Source organism: Borostomias antarcticus (genome assembly GCF_949987555.1).
Source record: "Borostomias antarcticus genome assembly, contig: scaffold_156, whole genome shotgun sequence".
Taxonomy (NCBI): Eukaryota; Metazoa; Chordata; class Actinopteri; order Stomiiformes; family Stomiidae; genus Borostomias; species Borostomias antarcticus.
The window spans coordinates 168,083-187,450 of NW_028176739.1; the positions used below are offsets into that span (position 1 = coordinate 168,083).

The following is a 19,368-nucleotide window of genomic DNA, read 5'->3' on the forward strand; positions in this document are numbered from 1 at the left end:
CCTTACCTTTGAGGGGGACCTATTGGTTCACATAATGGGTACGAATGCTCGGTTATTAAGTATAAGAAGAATCCTTTTAGCCGCATGAGCCCAACACTGCTTAGCACATCTAGTTCGCGGCTCAGGACTACCACCTGATCATAAATAGCGGCAATTTATACCAATCGCCAGACAGTACTGCCAACTGAATAATCAACCGGGAAGCCATAACATAACCGAACCACGTACAATTTATTACAATCGTTATTTATTAAGATCAGTGAGTATTGACGCGTTCATCATTCCCTTGTGCAGTTTTTTGCTCGTATTCAGATACTTCCAGTGTTTTTTCTGCCAAAGCTTCCGGCATATACGCCAGAGCCACTTCCAGAACTTCATCAATCCACCGTACTGGAATAATCTTTAGATCTGCCTTGATATTATCTGGAATTTCCTTGAGGTCACAGCGATTTTCTTCAGGAATCAGCACCTTCTTTATACCTCCGCGATGCGCAGCCAGTAGCTTCTCTTTAAGGCCACCAATCGCCAATACTTGACCATTGAGAGTAATTTCACCGGTCATGGCAACATCTGCCCTGACAGGAATACCAGTAAGAATAGACACTATGGCAGTACACATACCAATCCCTGCACTTGGGCCATCCTTGGGTGTCGCACCTTCAGGCACGTGAATGTGCAAATCATTTTTCTGATAGAAGTCGGGATCAATCCCCATTGCGACGGCACGGGAGCGAACAACCGTTAAAGCCGCCTGAATTGACTCCTGCATAACATCGCCCAGAGAACCAGTTTTGATAATTTGTCCTTTACCAGGAACCGCAACGGACTCAATAGTCAGTAATTCACCACCCACTGACGTCCAAGCCAAACCTGTCACCTGACCAACCTGATCATGGTCTTCAGCACGGCCATAAGTGAATTTGCGAACACCCAAGAAATCTTCAAGCACCTCTGTCGTCACTACACTACTGCGATTTTTTTCAGAGAGCGCTTCTCGCTTCACGGCACGACGACAGACTGTAGCAATCTCACGCTCAAGTCCACGGACACCGGCTTCTTTACTGTAGTAACGGATAATGTCCAGCACAGCGCCATCGGCGAAAGAAAGCTCCCCATTTCTCAGGCCACTACGTTTAATCTGCTTAGGAATTAAATAGCACTTGGCAATATTTAGCTTCTCATCCTCTGTATAACCAGGAATTCGGATCACCTCCATACGATCCAGCAATGGGCCTGGAATACCCATGGAGTTAGATGTACAAACAAACATGACATCCGAGAGGTCATAATCCACTTCAAGGTAATGATCGTTAAATGAGTTGTTCTGCTCAGGATCCAGCACCTCCAACAATGCTGAAGCAGGATCGCCACGCATATCAGAACCCATTTTATCAATCTCATCTAGCAAAATAAGTGGATTCCTGACTTCAACTCTCGCCATTTTCTGTATCAGCTTCCCAGGCATAGAGCCAATATAGGTGCGACGGTGACCACGAATCTCGGCTTCATCACGAACGCCCCCCAATGCCATCCTTACAAATTTGCGATTGGTAGCCCGCGCCAGCGATTCACCTAGTGAAGTTTTACCAACACCCGGAGGACCTACCAGACAGAGAACTGGGCCATTCAGTTTGCGAACACGTTTCTGTACCGCTAAGTACTCAAGAATACGTTCCTTAACTTCTTCCAGACCGTAGTGATCGGCTTCGAGGATATCATGGGCACGCTTCAAATCGTGACGAACTCTACTTCGTTTTTTCCATGGTACACTGAGCATCCAGTCAATATATCCCCGAACCACAGTGGCCTCGGCAGACATTGGCGACATCATTTTCAGTTTCGCCAGTTCAGACAGCGCCTTCTCCATGGCCTCCTTAGTCATACCTACCTGATAGATTTTTGTCTTCAGTTCTTCCAGTTCATTAGGCGCGTCATCCATATCCCCCAACTCTTTCTGGATGGCTTTCATCTGCTCGTTCAAATAGTACTCACGTTGGCTGCGTTCCATCTGTTTTTTAACGCGGCCACGTATTTTTTTCTCCACCTGAAGGAAGTCCATCTCTCCCTGCATAATCCCAATCAGGTATTCCAGACGATCTCCCAAGTCTACGACCTCAAGCATTTTCTGCTTGTCTTCGATCTTCATAGGCATATGGGCGCTGATGGTATCCACCAACTTAGCTGGATCCTTAACACCTGCTAGTGAACTGAGTACCTCATTAGGTACTTTCTTACTAGATTGAACATACTGTTCAAACTGCGACATAACAGAGCGCACAAGCAGCTCACCTTCACGGTCACTAATTTGCTCTGACAGTTGTTCATGTACTTTAGCCATAACCAATCCATCATCTTCATAGATGGAGTCAATCGTTACCCTCGTTTCACCTTCCACCAAAACTTTTACGGTACAGTCAGGAAGCTTCAACAATTGAAGAATGCTAGCCTCGGTGCCCACAGAAAAGAGGTCTTCCGCCTGCGGATCATCCGTTTGTGCGTTTTTCTGAGCTACCAGCAGAATTCTCTTATCACCTGACATGGCATGATCCAGCGCCTGTATGGATCTTTCCCGTCCAACAAAAAGTGGAATTACCATATACGGGTAGACCACAACATCACGGAGGGGCAACAGAGGCAGTTCGTAGTGCTCTGACAGTTGCAGAGTATCTTTATTATCCATAGCTCAGCCCCTTTATGCTCATTACCAGTAGGCCTGCCATTCACGGGCCTATACAGGACAGGAAATATAAAAATGAAAGCTTGCAGGCATTTAGAACACAATAATATTACATATTAATTACATAGACAGCCAACAACATAAAACACCTAGCATAATATGAGTTCGACTCTTCAATTTTGGATACATCCATTGGATTTTAAAGGTTTGAGTCATAGTGATGTTTTTTTGAAAAGCGCCCTATAGCTCCTTCGGAGCCTTTGCCCGCCAATTAAAGTACACAAATCTCTTTTTCTGTAACACGAATATGCACATCCGGCTCAAGCCTATGTAGCACATGGCTTATCTCACCTAGCTCACTTTAAAGTACAGTCCATCATCACCCGTAAGCCCGGTCGCACTCCCTAAGATGTGGCTTTTTCAGATAAATTTCGATGTCTACCCTTTCGTCCTTTGAAAATCCATAAAGTTCCATTAGCTAGCAACTGTTATGGCTCAAGCAAAGCCAATTCAAACTGTAAGTGCTCAAATACATGACGTATAGCATTATGATCCCAAACATATAAGCGACGATTAAATCATATTATGCCTGACAGTAAAACATTAATCAACAATATGCCTATTAATGTGAGCCCGACGCTCAGAAAGACATTGGTACACCTTCTGTTAGTACTTAAACATCAAATATGTGGCTTTCTGGCTGCCGTGCATAGGCAATCAATACTCCCATAAGTTTACAGCAAAGTTAAATGATGAACGATGTCGAGTATGCTCGATCTGCAAAATATTCTTCACCTAATCATTTACGCTTTCTATTACTGCCAGTTCCATCAATATCACGTTATCCAAGGACTTTAGCTCTTTTGGCTTCATATTTTTACTGACTTTCGTTACTAGGTGCAGGCCTTCCTCCTGCAACTAAACTACCAACTTCTCAGAAACATAGCCATTATTTTCATAAATCCAACCCATTGACTGTTCGCTGATATCTGGTACTGGTTTACGGTCATCGATGTAGCCGTTGTCAGGCAAAATTATATAATTTCTCAAAATGGTTAATGATAAGGTGTAACTTAGAATCAAACTCCCAACCTATAGACGTTTTTCCCAGTTTGCCTCTTCACTGAAGACCTTATGCTATTGATCCTACAGTTGTCACAGCCAACGATAGGCATCGAATCAATAAATAACAGGCCCGTTGATTACCCCACGCATTAAGACTTTAGATAGACCGTCAGTGATACCAAAGTATGTTTCATTAGTTCTACCAAACGCTCGTAGGATACCAAATTCTGGAAATAGTCTGATTTATGTTGTGTGATCAATCACTGGTAATAGTGCTTGAAATTGCAAAAGGCACTCTGATGGAGATAGATGATGATGGCCATTATTTCACTGAGCGATGGTCTGTATATCACTGTAGGCCTTTTTGAATGACAGATGAGTCGTCTATGCTATTGTGATTCACAACGCTATGCAGAAATCAGCCGTATCACAGAATGCACTACAATAGACACATGGGCCTACAATTCGTTATCTCTGATTTCGTATCCTAAAGATAGCTAAGTGGCTGAGGCTCCACTGTCTTTCACCATCGAATTCACGTTGATTACCATCTAACCTAATCATCCTTTCCGTCTAAACTTACGGCACCGTTTCCCTCGAAGTAGGAAGTGCGTTATAGCCAAGGACAAAATTCTGTTTCAGAAAGGCTTGGGCCTTGTGGAGTTCTCCCAGAAATATAGCCAAGAACCACAATGCCTAGACCAGTTTTTCAAATGCTTTTGGCCAAATGGATTTTAATGTCCTCTGTGTTGTTGCCGTAAGTATTGCACCTTAAAAACCAGTTAGCTCCACTAGTGCAACCGCTGACGCCACCAGACATCATTGACCAGTGGCGCCATTCTGGAAGCTAGCAAACTACCATTTAACTTGGTTTCTAGGCATGTTTTCAATGACCAAAACCAAGAATGACATATCGGCAATAGAATTATCAAACCAGCTGGGAATCTCTTACAATGCTGCTTGGCGCTTGAAGGACAAGCTCATGCAGGTAATAAAAGAACTGTATGACAGCCGTTACCTGCAGGGACATGTGCATATGTATGATTCCTACCTTGGTGGTGAAAACCATGGAGACAAACGGAGAATGATATGGCTCTTTTGATACGACATGAAGCCGCTAAAACACCATGTTTACGATATATCAAGTAACGAACAAGAAACAGTTTTATAGTGATGCAACGTCATAAAGCAAATAACTCCATAACACCACATCTTGTAAACGCATCCTGCGCCAATACCGACGATTATTCATGCTTCTCACCAGCTAGTGAACATTTGTACGCTATCATTCAGCACCTTGAATCCACTCTCCAACAAGAGCATGGCACCATATAGAGCTATATCTAGGCTGAAGGCAACGGAGTATTGCGCCTTCTCTTACAATGGTAGTTTGGATAAGCAGGCCGATGATTAGCCGCAGCAATCGTCTGTAACTGGTAGATACGGTGATTAGAGACGTTACGTCAGAAAAAATACTTCTCGACAACTGACTAGCTTGATTGGTTCTATTGTAGTCAGGCGTCGCAGTTACAGCCAGCGGAAGCAATACAGAGTGTTTCCGCTGGATGCTCAGTTAAACCTCAATACTGACAAGTACTCTGATGGCATGAGGAAAAAATTGTCAGCGATGTGATGAATCGCTCTTATGATCGAACAATTAAACCACATCGTGAGAGTTGACCAACTATGGTTGGAACACGACAGGCTATGCAACTGGTAGAGGATATGGCTCAAGACTTTGACGCTTTTTACGAACAGCGCAAGGTTGTGACTGAGCAAACAACAGACATGAAGATCCTCAGTTTTGACGGTAATGGCCTAGTAATACGCCTAGAATATACCTTGCTGAATATTGTTATTGATTCAACCACCACTTTAATTTGAAAACAATGGTATCGTGGCTTGGTTACATGGCTACGCGTATCTGACCAATGCCAGTAGGGCTACTCAAGCTTACTGAAGAACGGTGGTAATAAAGCAAACATAATCGGAGTTCAGAGATTAATCAGCTTACGCGATGTTCGACTTTTCTTACTTCCCAGAAAAGTATACCATCCGCGCTTTTCAAGAGATTAAGCCAATATGACCAAACTCTAACAAACCGAGAATAACGGAAAACTTACACGTTGATAGACGCCAAGTTAAACATAATTATGTTGCGCTACCGTACACTATTACCGCTATAACACTTGGTAAGTCAGGGATTTTAAGCTTTAATGGTCTCTAAAAAAGTCAAACATGCGTTAAGCTTTGATAAAACCATTTGGGTGTGGTTCTTTTGATACGCTAATGCAGCCGCTCAAACATCCGGTTTTCGATATATCCGGTAACGAAAAAGAGACAGTTTTATGGTTATATGACGTCGTCAAACCAATAACTACATAACACCGGCTATTGTGAACGCATCCTACGCCAATGCCATCGATTATTCGTTCTTCTCACCAGCTCGTGATCATCTGGACGCTATCATTCAGCACCTTGAATCCACTATTGAACAAGAGCATGGCACCATAGAGAGCTATATCCGGACTGAAGGCAACAAGTGTTGCTCCTTCTCTTCCAATGGTATCTGTATAAACAGGCCAATGATGAGCCGCAGCAATCGTCGTTAACTGGTAGCTACGGTGAGCAGAGGAATCACGTTAGAACAAAGTACCTCCAGACAACTGACCAGCTTGTTTGGTTCTGATGTAGTCAGGCGTCACAGTTACAGCCAGCAAAAGCAACACAACGTGTTTCCACTGTATGCCCAGTTAAACCTCAATGGGGGGGCTATTTTGGTACGACAATGCTACAAAGAAGTGTGTGACATCAAGAACTTGCAAAAGAACGTCTTTCAGGTAACATGACAAGTCATTCGGAAGAGACTCTACAACGACTCTTCAGGAGAGGCGGAGCGTAGCGCAGCTTGGTAGCGCACCACAATGGGGTTGTGGGGGTCGGAGGTTCAAATCCTCTCGCTCCGACCAAATATTAAAGTCCTTCCACACCAGTCGTCAGAAAATACACATATCTTCTCCCAACCTAAGCTGCATATACATCAAGTTAATTCAAACAAACCATATTTTTAATTTATCTTCTCAGCAAAAAAGGCCATTCCCAGCTTAAAAACAGTTTTATCTTTGAAGCAAACAGTGAAAAACACCCATAACAACTACCAGTAACGATTCATTTCAACCAGATAACGAAATAGCCCAAATGGTAGTACGGAGTGAATCAACAAAAAAAATCAAAGTCAAAACAGTATCTACTATCCCTCTAGATCACATTCATCAGACTGAGCTGCATCGGCCTCTTTATGTTTTTCATTCCAGTCTCTTTACATGAATTAAAGAGCATCACAATAGATATATATGGGATTTAGTGAATACACAAACTGCACCTTATTACCATCTACCTAGTCCTCATTCCCGTCTAAACTTCCGACACCGGTTTGCCTCGAAGTATGAGGTGCATCATGGCCAAGAACAAAATCAGTTTCAAAAAAGCATTAGCCTTGTGGAGTTCTTCCAGCAATATGGCTAGGAACAACAATGCCGTGACCAGTTTTTCAAATGGCGATGGCCAAATGAGTTTGAATGTCTCTGTGTTATTGCCGAGAGTATTGCACCCTAAAAACCAGTGAGCTCTACCAGTGCAACCGCTGCCGTCACCAGACATTATTAACCAATGGCACCATTCTGAAAGCTGGCAAACTACCATCCACCACCTAGTTCCTAGACATATTTTTAATGACTCAGACAAAGAATGGAATATCTGCCCTAAAGCTATCTAGACAGCTGGTAATCTCTTAACTGCTGCTGGGCGCTTGAAGCACAGGATTATGCAGGTAATGAAAGAACTGGATGACAGCCGTCCCCTGCAGGGACATCAGCAGATGGATGATTCCTACTGTGGTGGTGAAAAATATAAAGGCAACCGGGGAAGAGGTTCTGAAAACAAGCACTAATTTGTTGCCGCTGTGCAAACCAACGAGGTAAATCACCAGCTGTATATGCGTTTCAGCATGGTCACCAGTTTCCGGAAAAAGAAGCTGGAACTCTGGGCGCAAAAGCATCTCGGTCATCATACCTGCGGTGTTGTCAGTGATGGCCTCGGTGCATTCACAGAAATAGCCGACACCAGACACACACATACAGCAGTGGTAACAGGTGGTGGTCACAAATAGATGGCTATGAGTCGTTTACGAGGGTCAACACCATGACCGGAAACGTCAAACATTATCTGAAAGGCAGTTACCTCAATATTAACCAGAAGTATCTGCCAAGATAACTTGCTGAATATTGTTATCTATTCAACCAGAGCTTTGATTGGAAAGCATTGGTATCAATGCTTTGTTACATAGCTGCACGAACTTACCACATTGGAGCAAGACTCCTTAATCTGGCTGAGGCACGATAGTAATCAGGAACCTGTATGCGCTGTTAATGATTACCGCCATAACGGTCGTTCCTGCAGTAACTGACAGCTGGCGACAAAATGCTAACGAAAAAATATTCCTGACCATAAAGTGCCTTGGCTTGCTTCTGACAGCTTTTGCCATATCATAAACAGGTCACGCGTTACTGCATGAACTGACATACTTCCATTTCTACTCAACAAGCTAGATATACAATTGACCTAATCAATCCTGTTGGCTCCATATTTTTGATACTTCTTGTCAGCTCTGGTTCCTGAAAGTACAGGTATTCTAGACATACGCTCATTTCACGGGCGTGGTTCCTTGGCTACGACGCCCAATTCATTAGTTCTCCATGATTACGAAGGCGAGCGCATTCCTTATGTGAGTTCCAATACGCCTGTCAATCTTCACTTGAATCCAGTGAGCATAGCTTCAACACAGCCTCAGCCCCTCACAGACTCAACTTTGCCACTGTTAGATCCATACGGTCATTGATTAAATGAAGGCTAGCTCCTTAAATGACTCCACTGGCAATCTGATAACCAGCAGCCAGCGCCTTGTCATAGCAAAGCCTGGAACGGTTCTTTTGAAGATAGGTCTGCACACTTATCAAGGCCTCACGTTTTGTCAGACCTCTCTTACTAGCACTTTACCGTATTCCCAAGACCACCTTGTAAGCCTCTCCCATGAGTATCTTCATGGGCCGTTCTGTCACCCAGATTAATAGCTTCATAAACCTTGTCGTGTAAGCAGTGACCGCTTTCCACAGATATTCAAGTACACTGATAAAGTCCATGATGATTATTGCCATAACTACCTTCTTTTTCATAATCTAGGTAATCAGTTTCAGCTGATGATGGTGCCCATCCAGAACAATGACCAACTCTCGTTTCTGCTCGGGATCTCGCCTAGCGCTCACTCGAAAGCTTCTTCTATCACGGCTTCCACCTCTCTTTCTACACTGACGCACACTCTCTGACTCCTAGTGGAAGGACAGCATGTAACACCGTTGTCTCTCTTCCGATCCACATCCATGACCGATTCTGCCGTTTGAGGATTGGGTTTTACCGTATAAACGGTGGCTACCTGTGCCATTCGTTTGCGATCTTTTTTCTCTCCCGGACTGAGCCTGTGTCAGATGATGTTGACTATTTTGCACGTTCTTCCTAGTTGCTTCCCTCAACCATCACGGATGCATCACTAGGCCCTTACCGTCAAAACTGAGGATCTGCAGGTCTTCTGTTTGCTCAATCCCCACCTTGTGCTATTCGTAAAAAGCCGAAAAGTCTTGAGCCGTATCCGCCCCAGTTGCATAGCCTATCGTTTTCCAACCATACCTTGGCAACTCTAATGATGTCGTTTAAGCGTTCGATCATAAGAGAGATCAATCACATCGATGACAATTTTTCCCCACATGCCATCATAGTACTGGACAGTATTGAGGTTTAACTGAGCATCCAGCGGGAACACGCTATTACTACCTCTGGCTGTAACTGCTACGCCTGACTGCGACAGAACCAAACAAGCTAGTAAGTTATCTGGAGATCTTTTTTATGACGTGATTTCTTTGCTCACCGTCGCTACCAGTTAACGACGATGGGTGCGGCTCTTTTGATACGACAATGCAGCCTCACCCTATGTAGTTATTGGTTTGACGATGTTATATCACCATAAAACCGTTTCTTTTTCGTTACCGAATATATCGAAAAACATGATGTTTTAGCGTCTGCATTGTCGTATCAAAAAAACCACACCATAAGCTTTTTACAAACAGCGCAAGGTTGTGATTGAGCAAACAGAAGACCTGCAGATCCGCAGTTTTGACAGTAATTGCTTGGTGATGTGCTAGGAATGGTTGAAGGAAGCAACCCTGAAGAACGCGCAAAAGAGTCAGCAGAGACTGCAAACCAGACTCAGTCCGAGAGTAAGAAAGATCGCAAACAAATGGCACAAGTAGCCACCATTCATACGGTAAAACCCAATCCTCAAACGGCAGAATCGGTCATGGATATGGATCGAAAGAGCGACAACGTTGTTAACGTGAGTTAGACGCTTCAATTTTGGCTGCAGGCCTTGGATTTTTAAGTCTTGAAGCATGGTGATGCTTTTTGAAAAGTACCAATGGCTCCTTCGAGCCATTGCCAGCCAATAAAGTACTCAAATCACTCTTTGTCTGTAACATAAATATTTACAAAAAGGCTGAATCCTATGTAACGCAAGGGATTATCTCGTCTAACTCACGTTTGTTAGATTCCGTCCTCACTCTAGGAATAAGAGAGTGAGGGACAGTGTAGAAAGAAAGGCGGAAGCCGTGATAGAAGAAACTTTATAAGCAGCGCTCAGACGAGATCCTGAACAGAAACGGCAGTTCGTCATTGTTATTGATGGGCACCATCATCAGCGGAAACTGATTACCGTGATTATGAAAAAGAATGGAGTTAAGGCAACCATCCTCATGGACTTTATCCATGTACTTGAATAACGTGAGTTCAACGCTTCAATTTTGGCTACAGACCTTGAATGTTAAATGCTTAGGTATAGTGATGTTTTGTGAAAAGTGCCCAATGACTCCTTCTTAGCATTTCCCAGCCAATAAAGTACTCCAATCACTATTTTTCTGTAACATGAATATGTACAAAAAGGCTGAAGCCTATGTAGTGCAAGTGATTATCTCGTCTAATTCACGTTGAATATCTGTGGAAAGCCGGTCACTACTTACACGACAAGGTTGATAAGGCTATCGCAAACTTGGTGGCAGAACGGTCCCTAAAGATCCTCAGGTGAGAGTCTGTCAAGGTGCCATGGGAATCAGACAAAGTGCGAGCAAGAGAGGTCTGACAAAACTGAAAGACATTGTTAATGTGTGCAGACTATCTTCAAAACAACCGTACCAAGCTATGCTCTGACAAGGCTAAGATGCTGGCTATCAGATTGCCAGTGGAGTCATTGATGGCGCTTGCCACCATTTGACCCATGACAGTTGGATCTAACCTAGGAAAAGTGGAGTTTGCAAAGGGCAGAGTTTGTGTTGAAGCTACGCTCGCTGGATTCAAGTAGATATTGCTAGGCGTATGGTAACTTACATAAGCAACGCTCTAGCCTTCGTAATCATGAAGAACTAATGAATGGGGTGTCATAGCAAGGGAACCACACCAAAATCAGAATAAATAGATTGCAATATTCTCAGCCACTCCTCCCGTTAAGGAAGTAACAACCGTGGGTTAGATGCTTAAATTTTGGCTACAGCCTTTGGATTTTAAGGACGTGAGGCTTGGTGATGTTTTTTGAAAAGTGCCCAATAGCTCCTTCTGAGCCTTTACCTGACAATAAAGTACTCAGATCACTATTTCCCTGTAACATGAATATGTACACAAAGGCTGAAGCATTTTTAGCGCAATGGATTATCCAGTCCACTCACGTTAACAACCTTATCCAGCAGTTCCACAAAGCAGTCATAAAGAAACCCCGCAAAGCATGGTTTAATCTTGGACACACAAAAATCACTTATCCGAAATAGCCACCTTAGGCGTTTTAGAGTTATCATAAATCAACAGCGGCTCAGAGTCTCCATTGATAACAGAAGCATCAATAACCACCTTGGAGATACTCTCATCGGAAGGAATTTCATACATTGAGTCAAGCAAAACGGCCTCAAGTATTGAACGCAACCCACGAGCTCCGGTTTTCCGTCCCATGGCTTTTTTCGCTACAGCTAGAAGCGCGTCTTGACGAAAGTCAACTTCAACTTTCTCCATATCAAACAACTTCCTATATTGCTTGGTCAGTGCATTTTTAGGCTCAACAAGAATACGCACCAACGCATCTTCGTCCAACTCTTCAAGCGTTGCAATAACAGGAAGACGACCGACAAACTCTGGAATCAATCCGAATTTCACCAGATCTTCCGGCTCAACTTCCTTAAAAGTCTCCCCCAGATCTTTCTTGTCTTCCTTACTCTTCACTTCAGCAGAGAAGCCAATACCAGATTTATCCGTACGTCCTAGGATGACTTTATCCAAGCCAGCAAAAGCACCACCACAGATAAAGAGAATATTGGACGTATCAACCTGCAGGAACTCCTGCTGAGGATGCTTACGCCCACCCTGAGGAGGGACAGACGCAACAGTGCCTTCAATCAGCTTGAGGAGAGCTTGCTGAACACCCTCACCAGAAACATCACGGGTAATGGACGGGTTATCCGACTTACGGGAAATTTTGTCAATCTCATCAATATAGACAATACCCATCTGGGCCTTTTCTACATCGTACTCACATTTCTGCAGCAGTTTCTGAATTATATTTTCAACATCTTCGCCAACGTAACCAGCTTCAGTCAAGGTTGTAGCATCAGCAATGGTGAATGGCACATTAAGCATGCGCGCCAGTGTTTCAGCCAGCAAAGTCTTACCACTTCCGGTAGGACCGATCAGCAGAATGTTACTTTTCCCCAGCTCAACATCATCTTTTTTTTTGTTGCCTTTAGCATCCCCAAAACGCAAACGTTTGTAGTGATTGTATACGGCTACAGATAAGACTTTTTTGGCTCTGGGTTGGCCAATTACGTATTCATCGAGAAGTTCCTTGATCTCACGAGGAATCGGCAATTTATCAGAAGACTCTTCGCCACTACTGTCCTGAATTTCTTCACGGATGATATCGTTGCACAGGTCAACACATTCATCACATATAAATACGGAAGGGCCCGCAATCAGCTTGCGCACTTCATGCTGACTCTTTCCACAGAAAGAGCAGTACAACAGCTTACTACTGTCTTCACCCTTGCCGTTTGTTTCGTCGGTCATTCGATTACCCTGTTATACGGACAATGCCTGCCATGCACTGTCCAGTGGAAGCAGACTTTATCCATAAGACTGATTAACGTCTGCTCCATGATTCACGATTACACACCTGCCAAGATGCAGGCACCAGTACATAATCTCAAGTGCTTGATCAGCGTGCAACCAGAATTCATGCGTGACCATCCAGCCTCATGCACACTTCTGGAAAACTATTCTGATAGAGTTCTCAACAATACTAGGTGAACTCCACCACTGAGTTAGTGTCCAACGACTTCGGATAAAAATCAACCTGCAGGAACCATTTAACAATGAAAATAGCACACTACAGGCTGGCTATTTTCATTGATTGCAGGAAAGTGATCTACTGCTTAGTACAAAGTAGAGCCTGTCCGCTTATTCTTTATTCTTTTTGCCACCTGAACCGCGTCGTTTCATAACCTGGTCGATTAGACCATACAAAACAGCCTCATCACCATTCATGAAGTTATCACGATCAGTATCACGCTCAATAATATCAAAAGGTTGGCCAGTATGATGAGACAGAACCTGATTCAGCCTCTGACGGATACTAAGTATCTCACGAGCATGTATTTCAATGTCTGACGCCTGCCCTTGGAACCCACCAAGTGGCTGGTGAATCATTACCCTAGAGTGAGGCAGACAATAACGCTTACCAGCGGCACCACCAGCCAGAAGCAACGCCCCCATACTAGCAGCCTGACCGATACACATGGTCGAAACATCAGGTTTTATGAACTGCATGGTATCATAAATTGACATACCAGCAGTTACAGACCCGCCAGGTGAATTGATATATAGATGGATATCCTTGTCAGGATTCTCTGATTCCAAGAACAACAACTGAGCAACCACCAGATTTGCCATATGATCTTCAACCTGACCTACCAAGAAGATCACCCGCTCTTTAAGGAGGCGGGAATAGATATCGTAAGATCGCTCACCTCTGGCCGATTGTTCAACAACAATAGGTACCAGTCCTGTGTTGTTAATTGCCACTGCGGACGGGTCTATCATTTGGGACATATCTGTCTTAACTCCTTGCCAAGTCGAAGGAAAGCGACCACTCTGTCAGTTATGAAAAACAGACACATTAGTTAATCGCTTGCATTCCAGATTTAAACGACCGTAGCCAAAAAAACCTTAACTGCTTCGTCAGGTAGCCGATAAATCAGCCACCCCTCCCACTCGCTCTTCAAAAAGAGCCTTCTACCAGCTGGATCAGGCAATCTCTTCCTGTTGTGCTGCCTCTTCAGCTTCAACAGCGCGTGCAGCAGACTTAATCGCTTCCTGATAACCGCATGTCTTCTCTGAAACCTGAGCCGCTTCCAGAATAGTATCTACTACCTGCTCTTCCAGAACAACATACTTGATCTGAGACAGCTGCTCATCATTACTGTAGTACCAATCTATTACTTGCTGAGGCTCTTGGTAAGCCGAAGCCATTTCTTCGATCATGGCACGTACGCGCTCATCATCAACCTTGACTTCACGCTGCTTAACCACTTCACCAATCAACAGGCCAAGAGCAACACGCTTTTTCGCATACGCTTCAAACAGTTCTGCAGGCAGCTGCTTATGGTCAAATACACCATTCATACCGCCAAACTGCTGAACAGCATGCTCACGCATGCGATCAATTTCCTGAGAAGTCAAAGCAGAAGGCACTTCTACTTCGTGAATATTCAGCAAACCGTCCATCACCTGGTTCTTGACCTTGTTCTTTACAGCCTGACGCAGCTCACGCTCCATGTTCTTGGACACTTCCTTACGGAAATCTTCCAGACCACCATCGGTTACACCAAAGCGCGCAAAGAACTCGTCATTCAATTCAGGCAGAGTTGGTCCAGATACTTTGTGTACTTTGCAGGCAAACTCAACAGACTGACCAGCCAGCTCTTCTGTTTGGTAATCTTTAGGTAACGTCAGGAAAAGCACTTTCTCTTCACCAGCAGCAATACCGGCCAAGCCATCTTCAAAGCCAAGAATCATACGGCCAGAGCCCAGCTCCAGAGTCGAATTCTCTGCACTGCCACCCTCAAACGCCTCACCATCTTTAGTACCGACATAATCAAAGGTGAGGCAATCGCCAAGCTTAGCAGCACGCTCAACATCTTCAAAAGAGGAACACTGCTTGCGCAGAGTCTCGATCATTTCATCGATATCCGACTCCCGAACTTCAGCAACTGGACGCTCAACGGTAATGCCATTAAACTCATTCAAGGCGATTTCAGGGTAGATTTCAAAGGTAGCAACAAAGGTAAAACCTTCGTCATTGTCAGACTTGGCTTCAACAGATGGTGTGCCAACAGGATTCAGCTTTTGCTCATGAATCACCTCAACAAAGGAAGACCGTATCATCTCTTCGAGCACCTCCTGTCTGGCACCAGCACCGTAGCGACGCTTAACCACTTTCATTGGAATTTTGCCCGGCCGGAAGCCATCCAGACGGACGCGCTTGGACAGATCCTGCAGACGCTTATTGACTTCACCATCAATGTCTGCAACCGAAAGCGTTATTGTCAGCTTGCGCTCAATACCTAGAGTTGTTTCAAGGGAGACTTGCATTTTTGTTCCTCACCGCCAAAACCTGTGTAAACAATTGGCTAAAAGGCGCATAGACTAGCAAATGTATCCAAAAAATGCATAAACACACGTTTTGCCACATCAGAACCAAGCAAAGCAAAGGAACTCTCTTTATTTCAGACATTCCAAATCCCTACAGGATTCGCGCCACTCTCACTTTCCTCCGGTAAAAACCAACGAATTGGACAGGCATTATATAAAGAAGTACAGTCTAGAGACCAAAAACACAACAGGTTTGCTCAGTTTTTTACACCTGTAATTCATATACGGTTCTTCAAAGCCAAGGACTAGTTGGTCCATACGGCCCCATCAGGGCAGTTTCTTTGGATGAAACATACAAAAACGGGGATAAGCACGCTTATCCCCGTTAATGATTGGTGCGGATGAAGAGACTCGAACTCTCACGCCACTCGGCACTGGTACCTAAAACCAGCGTGTCTACCAATTCCACCACACCCGCTCACAGCACTTCATACGACGCACACAAGACACTGCTTTCTCAAACACCCAAGAATCAAAACCGGACATCTGACAAACTATGGTTGGCTAAGGGCCTAGATCCAACAACCCCCGGGATCACAATCCTGAGCCCCGCCAACTGTGCTACGCCCACCAATAAAAGAACTCGCGATTATTCAAAATAAACCAAATAATCAAGTCCGCTTTAGAATGAGTAATCATCTTTAAAAATGGCGCACCCGACAGGATTCGAACCTGCGACCATCAGCTTAGAAGGCGGATGCTCTATCCAACTGAGCTACGGGCGCTCTAATCATTTTCAAACTAGTGTAGTAGAGGGATTATAACTACCACCATACTGCTCCCACCGCAGGCGCGCTGCCAGCCTGCGCTATACCACGAAAATTCCGAGCAATTCCTTCTCAAAAAAACTATAAAAAGTTCCACTGGACAACGGCGGTGAATACTACTCACAAGCTTAGCTCCCGTCAATTACCACATACATTTTTAATATACGTCTGTCTTAGAAGCACTTGGGTGCTGTCTCAACGTCTGCAGCATACCAATACAACAAACGGATTGCCACCGCCAAACCTCAATACAAATTAGGTTAGTGATGGTCATATACCAAAGCATTCACCAACTGTATTAGCACTGCACCTACCTATCCACCTTTACACTTTCACGCAATGGTAGACTTTTCTTACTTTCCAGAAAAGTCAAACAGTCCCTGATTTTCAAGGGCTTCAGCCAATACGAACATATGACCAAACTCTGAGAAACCGAGAATAACGCCAGACTTACACACAGATAGCGGCAGATTAAGCATAATTATGTTGCACTAACATACGCTATTTACGCTGTAACCTTAGTAAATCAACGTGAGTTTAACAGCTCAATTTTGACTACAAACCTTGCATTTTAACGTTAGTTCGACGAGATAATCCATTGCGCTAGCTATATAGGCTTCAGCCTGTTTGTATATATTCATGTTACAGAAAAAGAGTGATTTGAGTACTTTATTTGCTGGCAAAGACTACGAAGGGACCATTGGGCACTTTTCAAAAAACACCACTACGCCTCAAACCCTTAAAAGCCAATGGGTGATGTTCCCTTGCTACGATGCCACATTCATTAGTTCTCCATGATTACGAAGGCGAGAGCATTCCTTATGGAAGTTCCAATACGCCTGCCAATCTCCACTTGAATCCAGAGAGCGTAGCTTCAACACAGCCTCTACCACCTACAAACTCCACTGTGCCCAAGTTAGCTCCATACGGTCATTCATCAAATTGTGACAAGCTCCATCAATAACCCCACTAGCAATCGAATAGCCAGCATCCAGCTCCTTGTCATAACCGATCCTTGGACAGTTTTTGTAAAGATAGTCTGCAGACTTATCAATAGCCTCCAGTTGTGAAGGACCTCTATTGTTCGCACTTTGCCGTATTCCCATGGTCACCTTGTCAAACTCTCCCCTGAGTATCTTCAGGGACCGTTTTACCACACAGCTTTTAATAGACTCATCCCATTGTCGTGTAAGCAATGACCGGCTTTCCACAGATATTCAAGTATCAAGGTGCTGGATGATAGAGTCCGAATGATCACGAGCTGGTGAGAAGAACGAATAATCGATGGTCTTGGCGCAGCATGCGTTCCAAAGAGACGGGGTTATGGAGTTATTGGATTGACAACGTTACATCACGATAAACCCGTCTCTTTTTCGTTACAGGATATATTGAAAACCTTGATGTTTTAGCGGCTGCATTGTCGTATCAAAAAAACCGCACCAAACTCATTAACGCAGCATCATCCAAATCATCAAGACCTCGGCCAAGAATCTTACCGTTTAAATGTTCTGCCTGAATGCCTTCTTCAACCAGCCGATCAACATGCTTGTTTTAACGCTAGTACGACGCTTCAATTTTAGCTATAACCATTAGATCTTAAGGGCTTTAGGCATAGTTATGTTTTTTAAAAAGGGCCCCCAGACTCCTTCTGAAACTTGGCCAGCCAATTAAAGTACTCAAATTACTCTTGTTCTGCAACATATATGTACAAAAAGGCTGAAGCCTATGTAGCACATAGGTATTATCTCGTCGAACTCACGTTGTTTTAGAAAAATTCTGAAAACATATGCAACGCTTGACTGGTAAAATCAAGGCCATGACTAATCATTGCTACAACTGCCTATCCTATAGTGACACTCCGTGCATCAGAATCCTTGGTTATGCGTGCATAAATATATTCAACTATCTTTAGCTCACAGCATGTTGCAGCAACTGAGCTAAGGTGATCCAGACTCTTAATCTGATACTGAAATGGAGTATCATGGTTTTCTTGAATGCCTTTTGTGGTGGTTCTTTTAATGCGACAAAGCAGCTGCTAAAACATCAAGGTTTTTGATATGTCCGGTAACAAAAAAAAAGACGCCTTCATGATGATATAACGTCGTCAAACCAATAACTACATAGATTGCGGCTCTTTTACCGTTTAGACAGTGTGATTCAGGATAATATCAATTGTGGCGGTGAGAAGCAGGTAAATTATTACCACAGTCACTCTAAACGCTGTTTAGGCAGTGTATTTCGCGGAGTTTCAACCTAGTACCTGTCACATTATCAAGCATGGATGAAAGATCTGACTGGAGCTGTAAAGCTAACTAACGAGCGTTTTATTAATAGAATAACTGGACACTGGTGTCACCATACAGTGAAGGTAACGTAGCCGCAGAGACTGTATTTAAGTGTAGATTTGCAGGCGCATTGAAACCTCTCTAAGGAGTGCTCTCGCCTTTGTAATCATGAAAAACTAATGACCGTAGCATCATAGCAATGGCACCACACCAAATTAAGTCTTATGCATGCTGTCGCGATTCAAAAGCGGCATTAATAAGTCCCCGAGTGTACTCTTCTTTAGGCTGATTAAAAATTTGCCATGTAAGTCCCTGTTCTACTATCTTGCCATCCTGCATGACAATGATTCGTTGACTCATTACCTTGACTACAGCGAGATCATGGCTTATGAAAATGTAGCTGAGACTGTACTTTTGTTGCAAGCTTCTCAATAAGTCGATAATCTGAGACTGGACCGTTCTATCCAATGCTGACGTAGGCTCATCCAGAACAATCAGTTTTGGCTTGAGAACCAGAGCCCTAGCAATGGATATACGTTGACGTTGACCACCGGAGAATTCATGGGGATAACGGTGACGGCATTCGTGGTCCAGACCCACATCATTCAGGGCAGAGATGATAATTTGCTCAAAGCTAGCTTCAGTAACCAGTTTATGGATATAAAGGCCTTCGCCAACAATCTCAGCAATGGTCATCCTTGGGCTAAGGCTGCCAAAAGGATCCTGA

General features: G+C 43.9%; 1 protein-coding gene across 1 annotated transcript; it reads right to left on the reverse strand.

Annotated features, from left to right (window-relative positions):
• Positions 1-14,182: 14,182 nt before the first annotated feature.
• On the reverse strand, positions 14,183-15,529 carry LOC311328171 (trigger factor-like; the record flags this gene model as incomplete). The annotated part of the gene is made up of 1 exon (XM_084462183.1): positions 14,183-15,529. The coding sequence occupies one exon, from the start codon at positions 15,527-15,529 to the stop codon at positions 14,183-14,185; it is 1,347 nt and encodes a 448-aa protein (XP_084318309.1).
• Between the last annotated feature and the right edge of the window lie 3,839 nt (positions 15,530-19,368).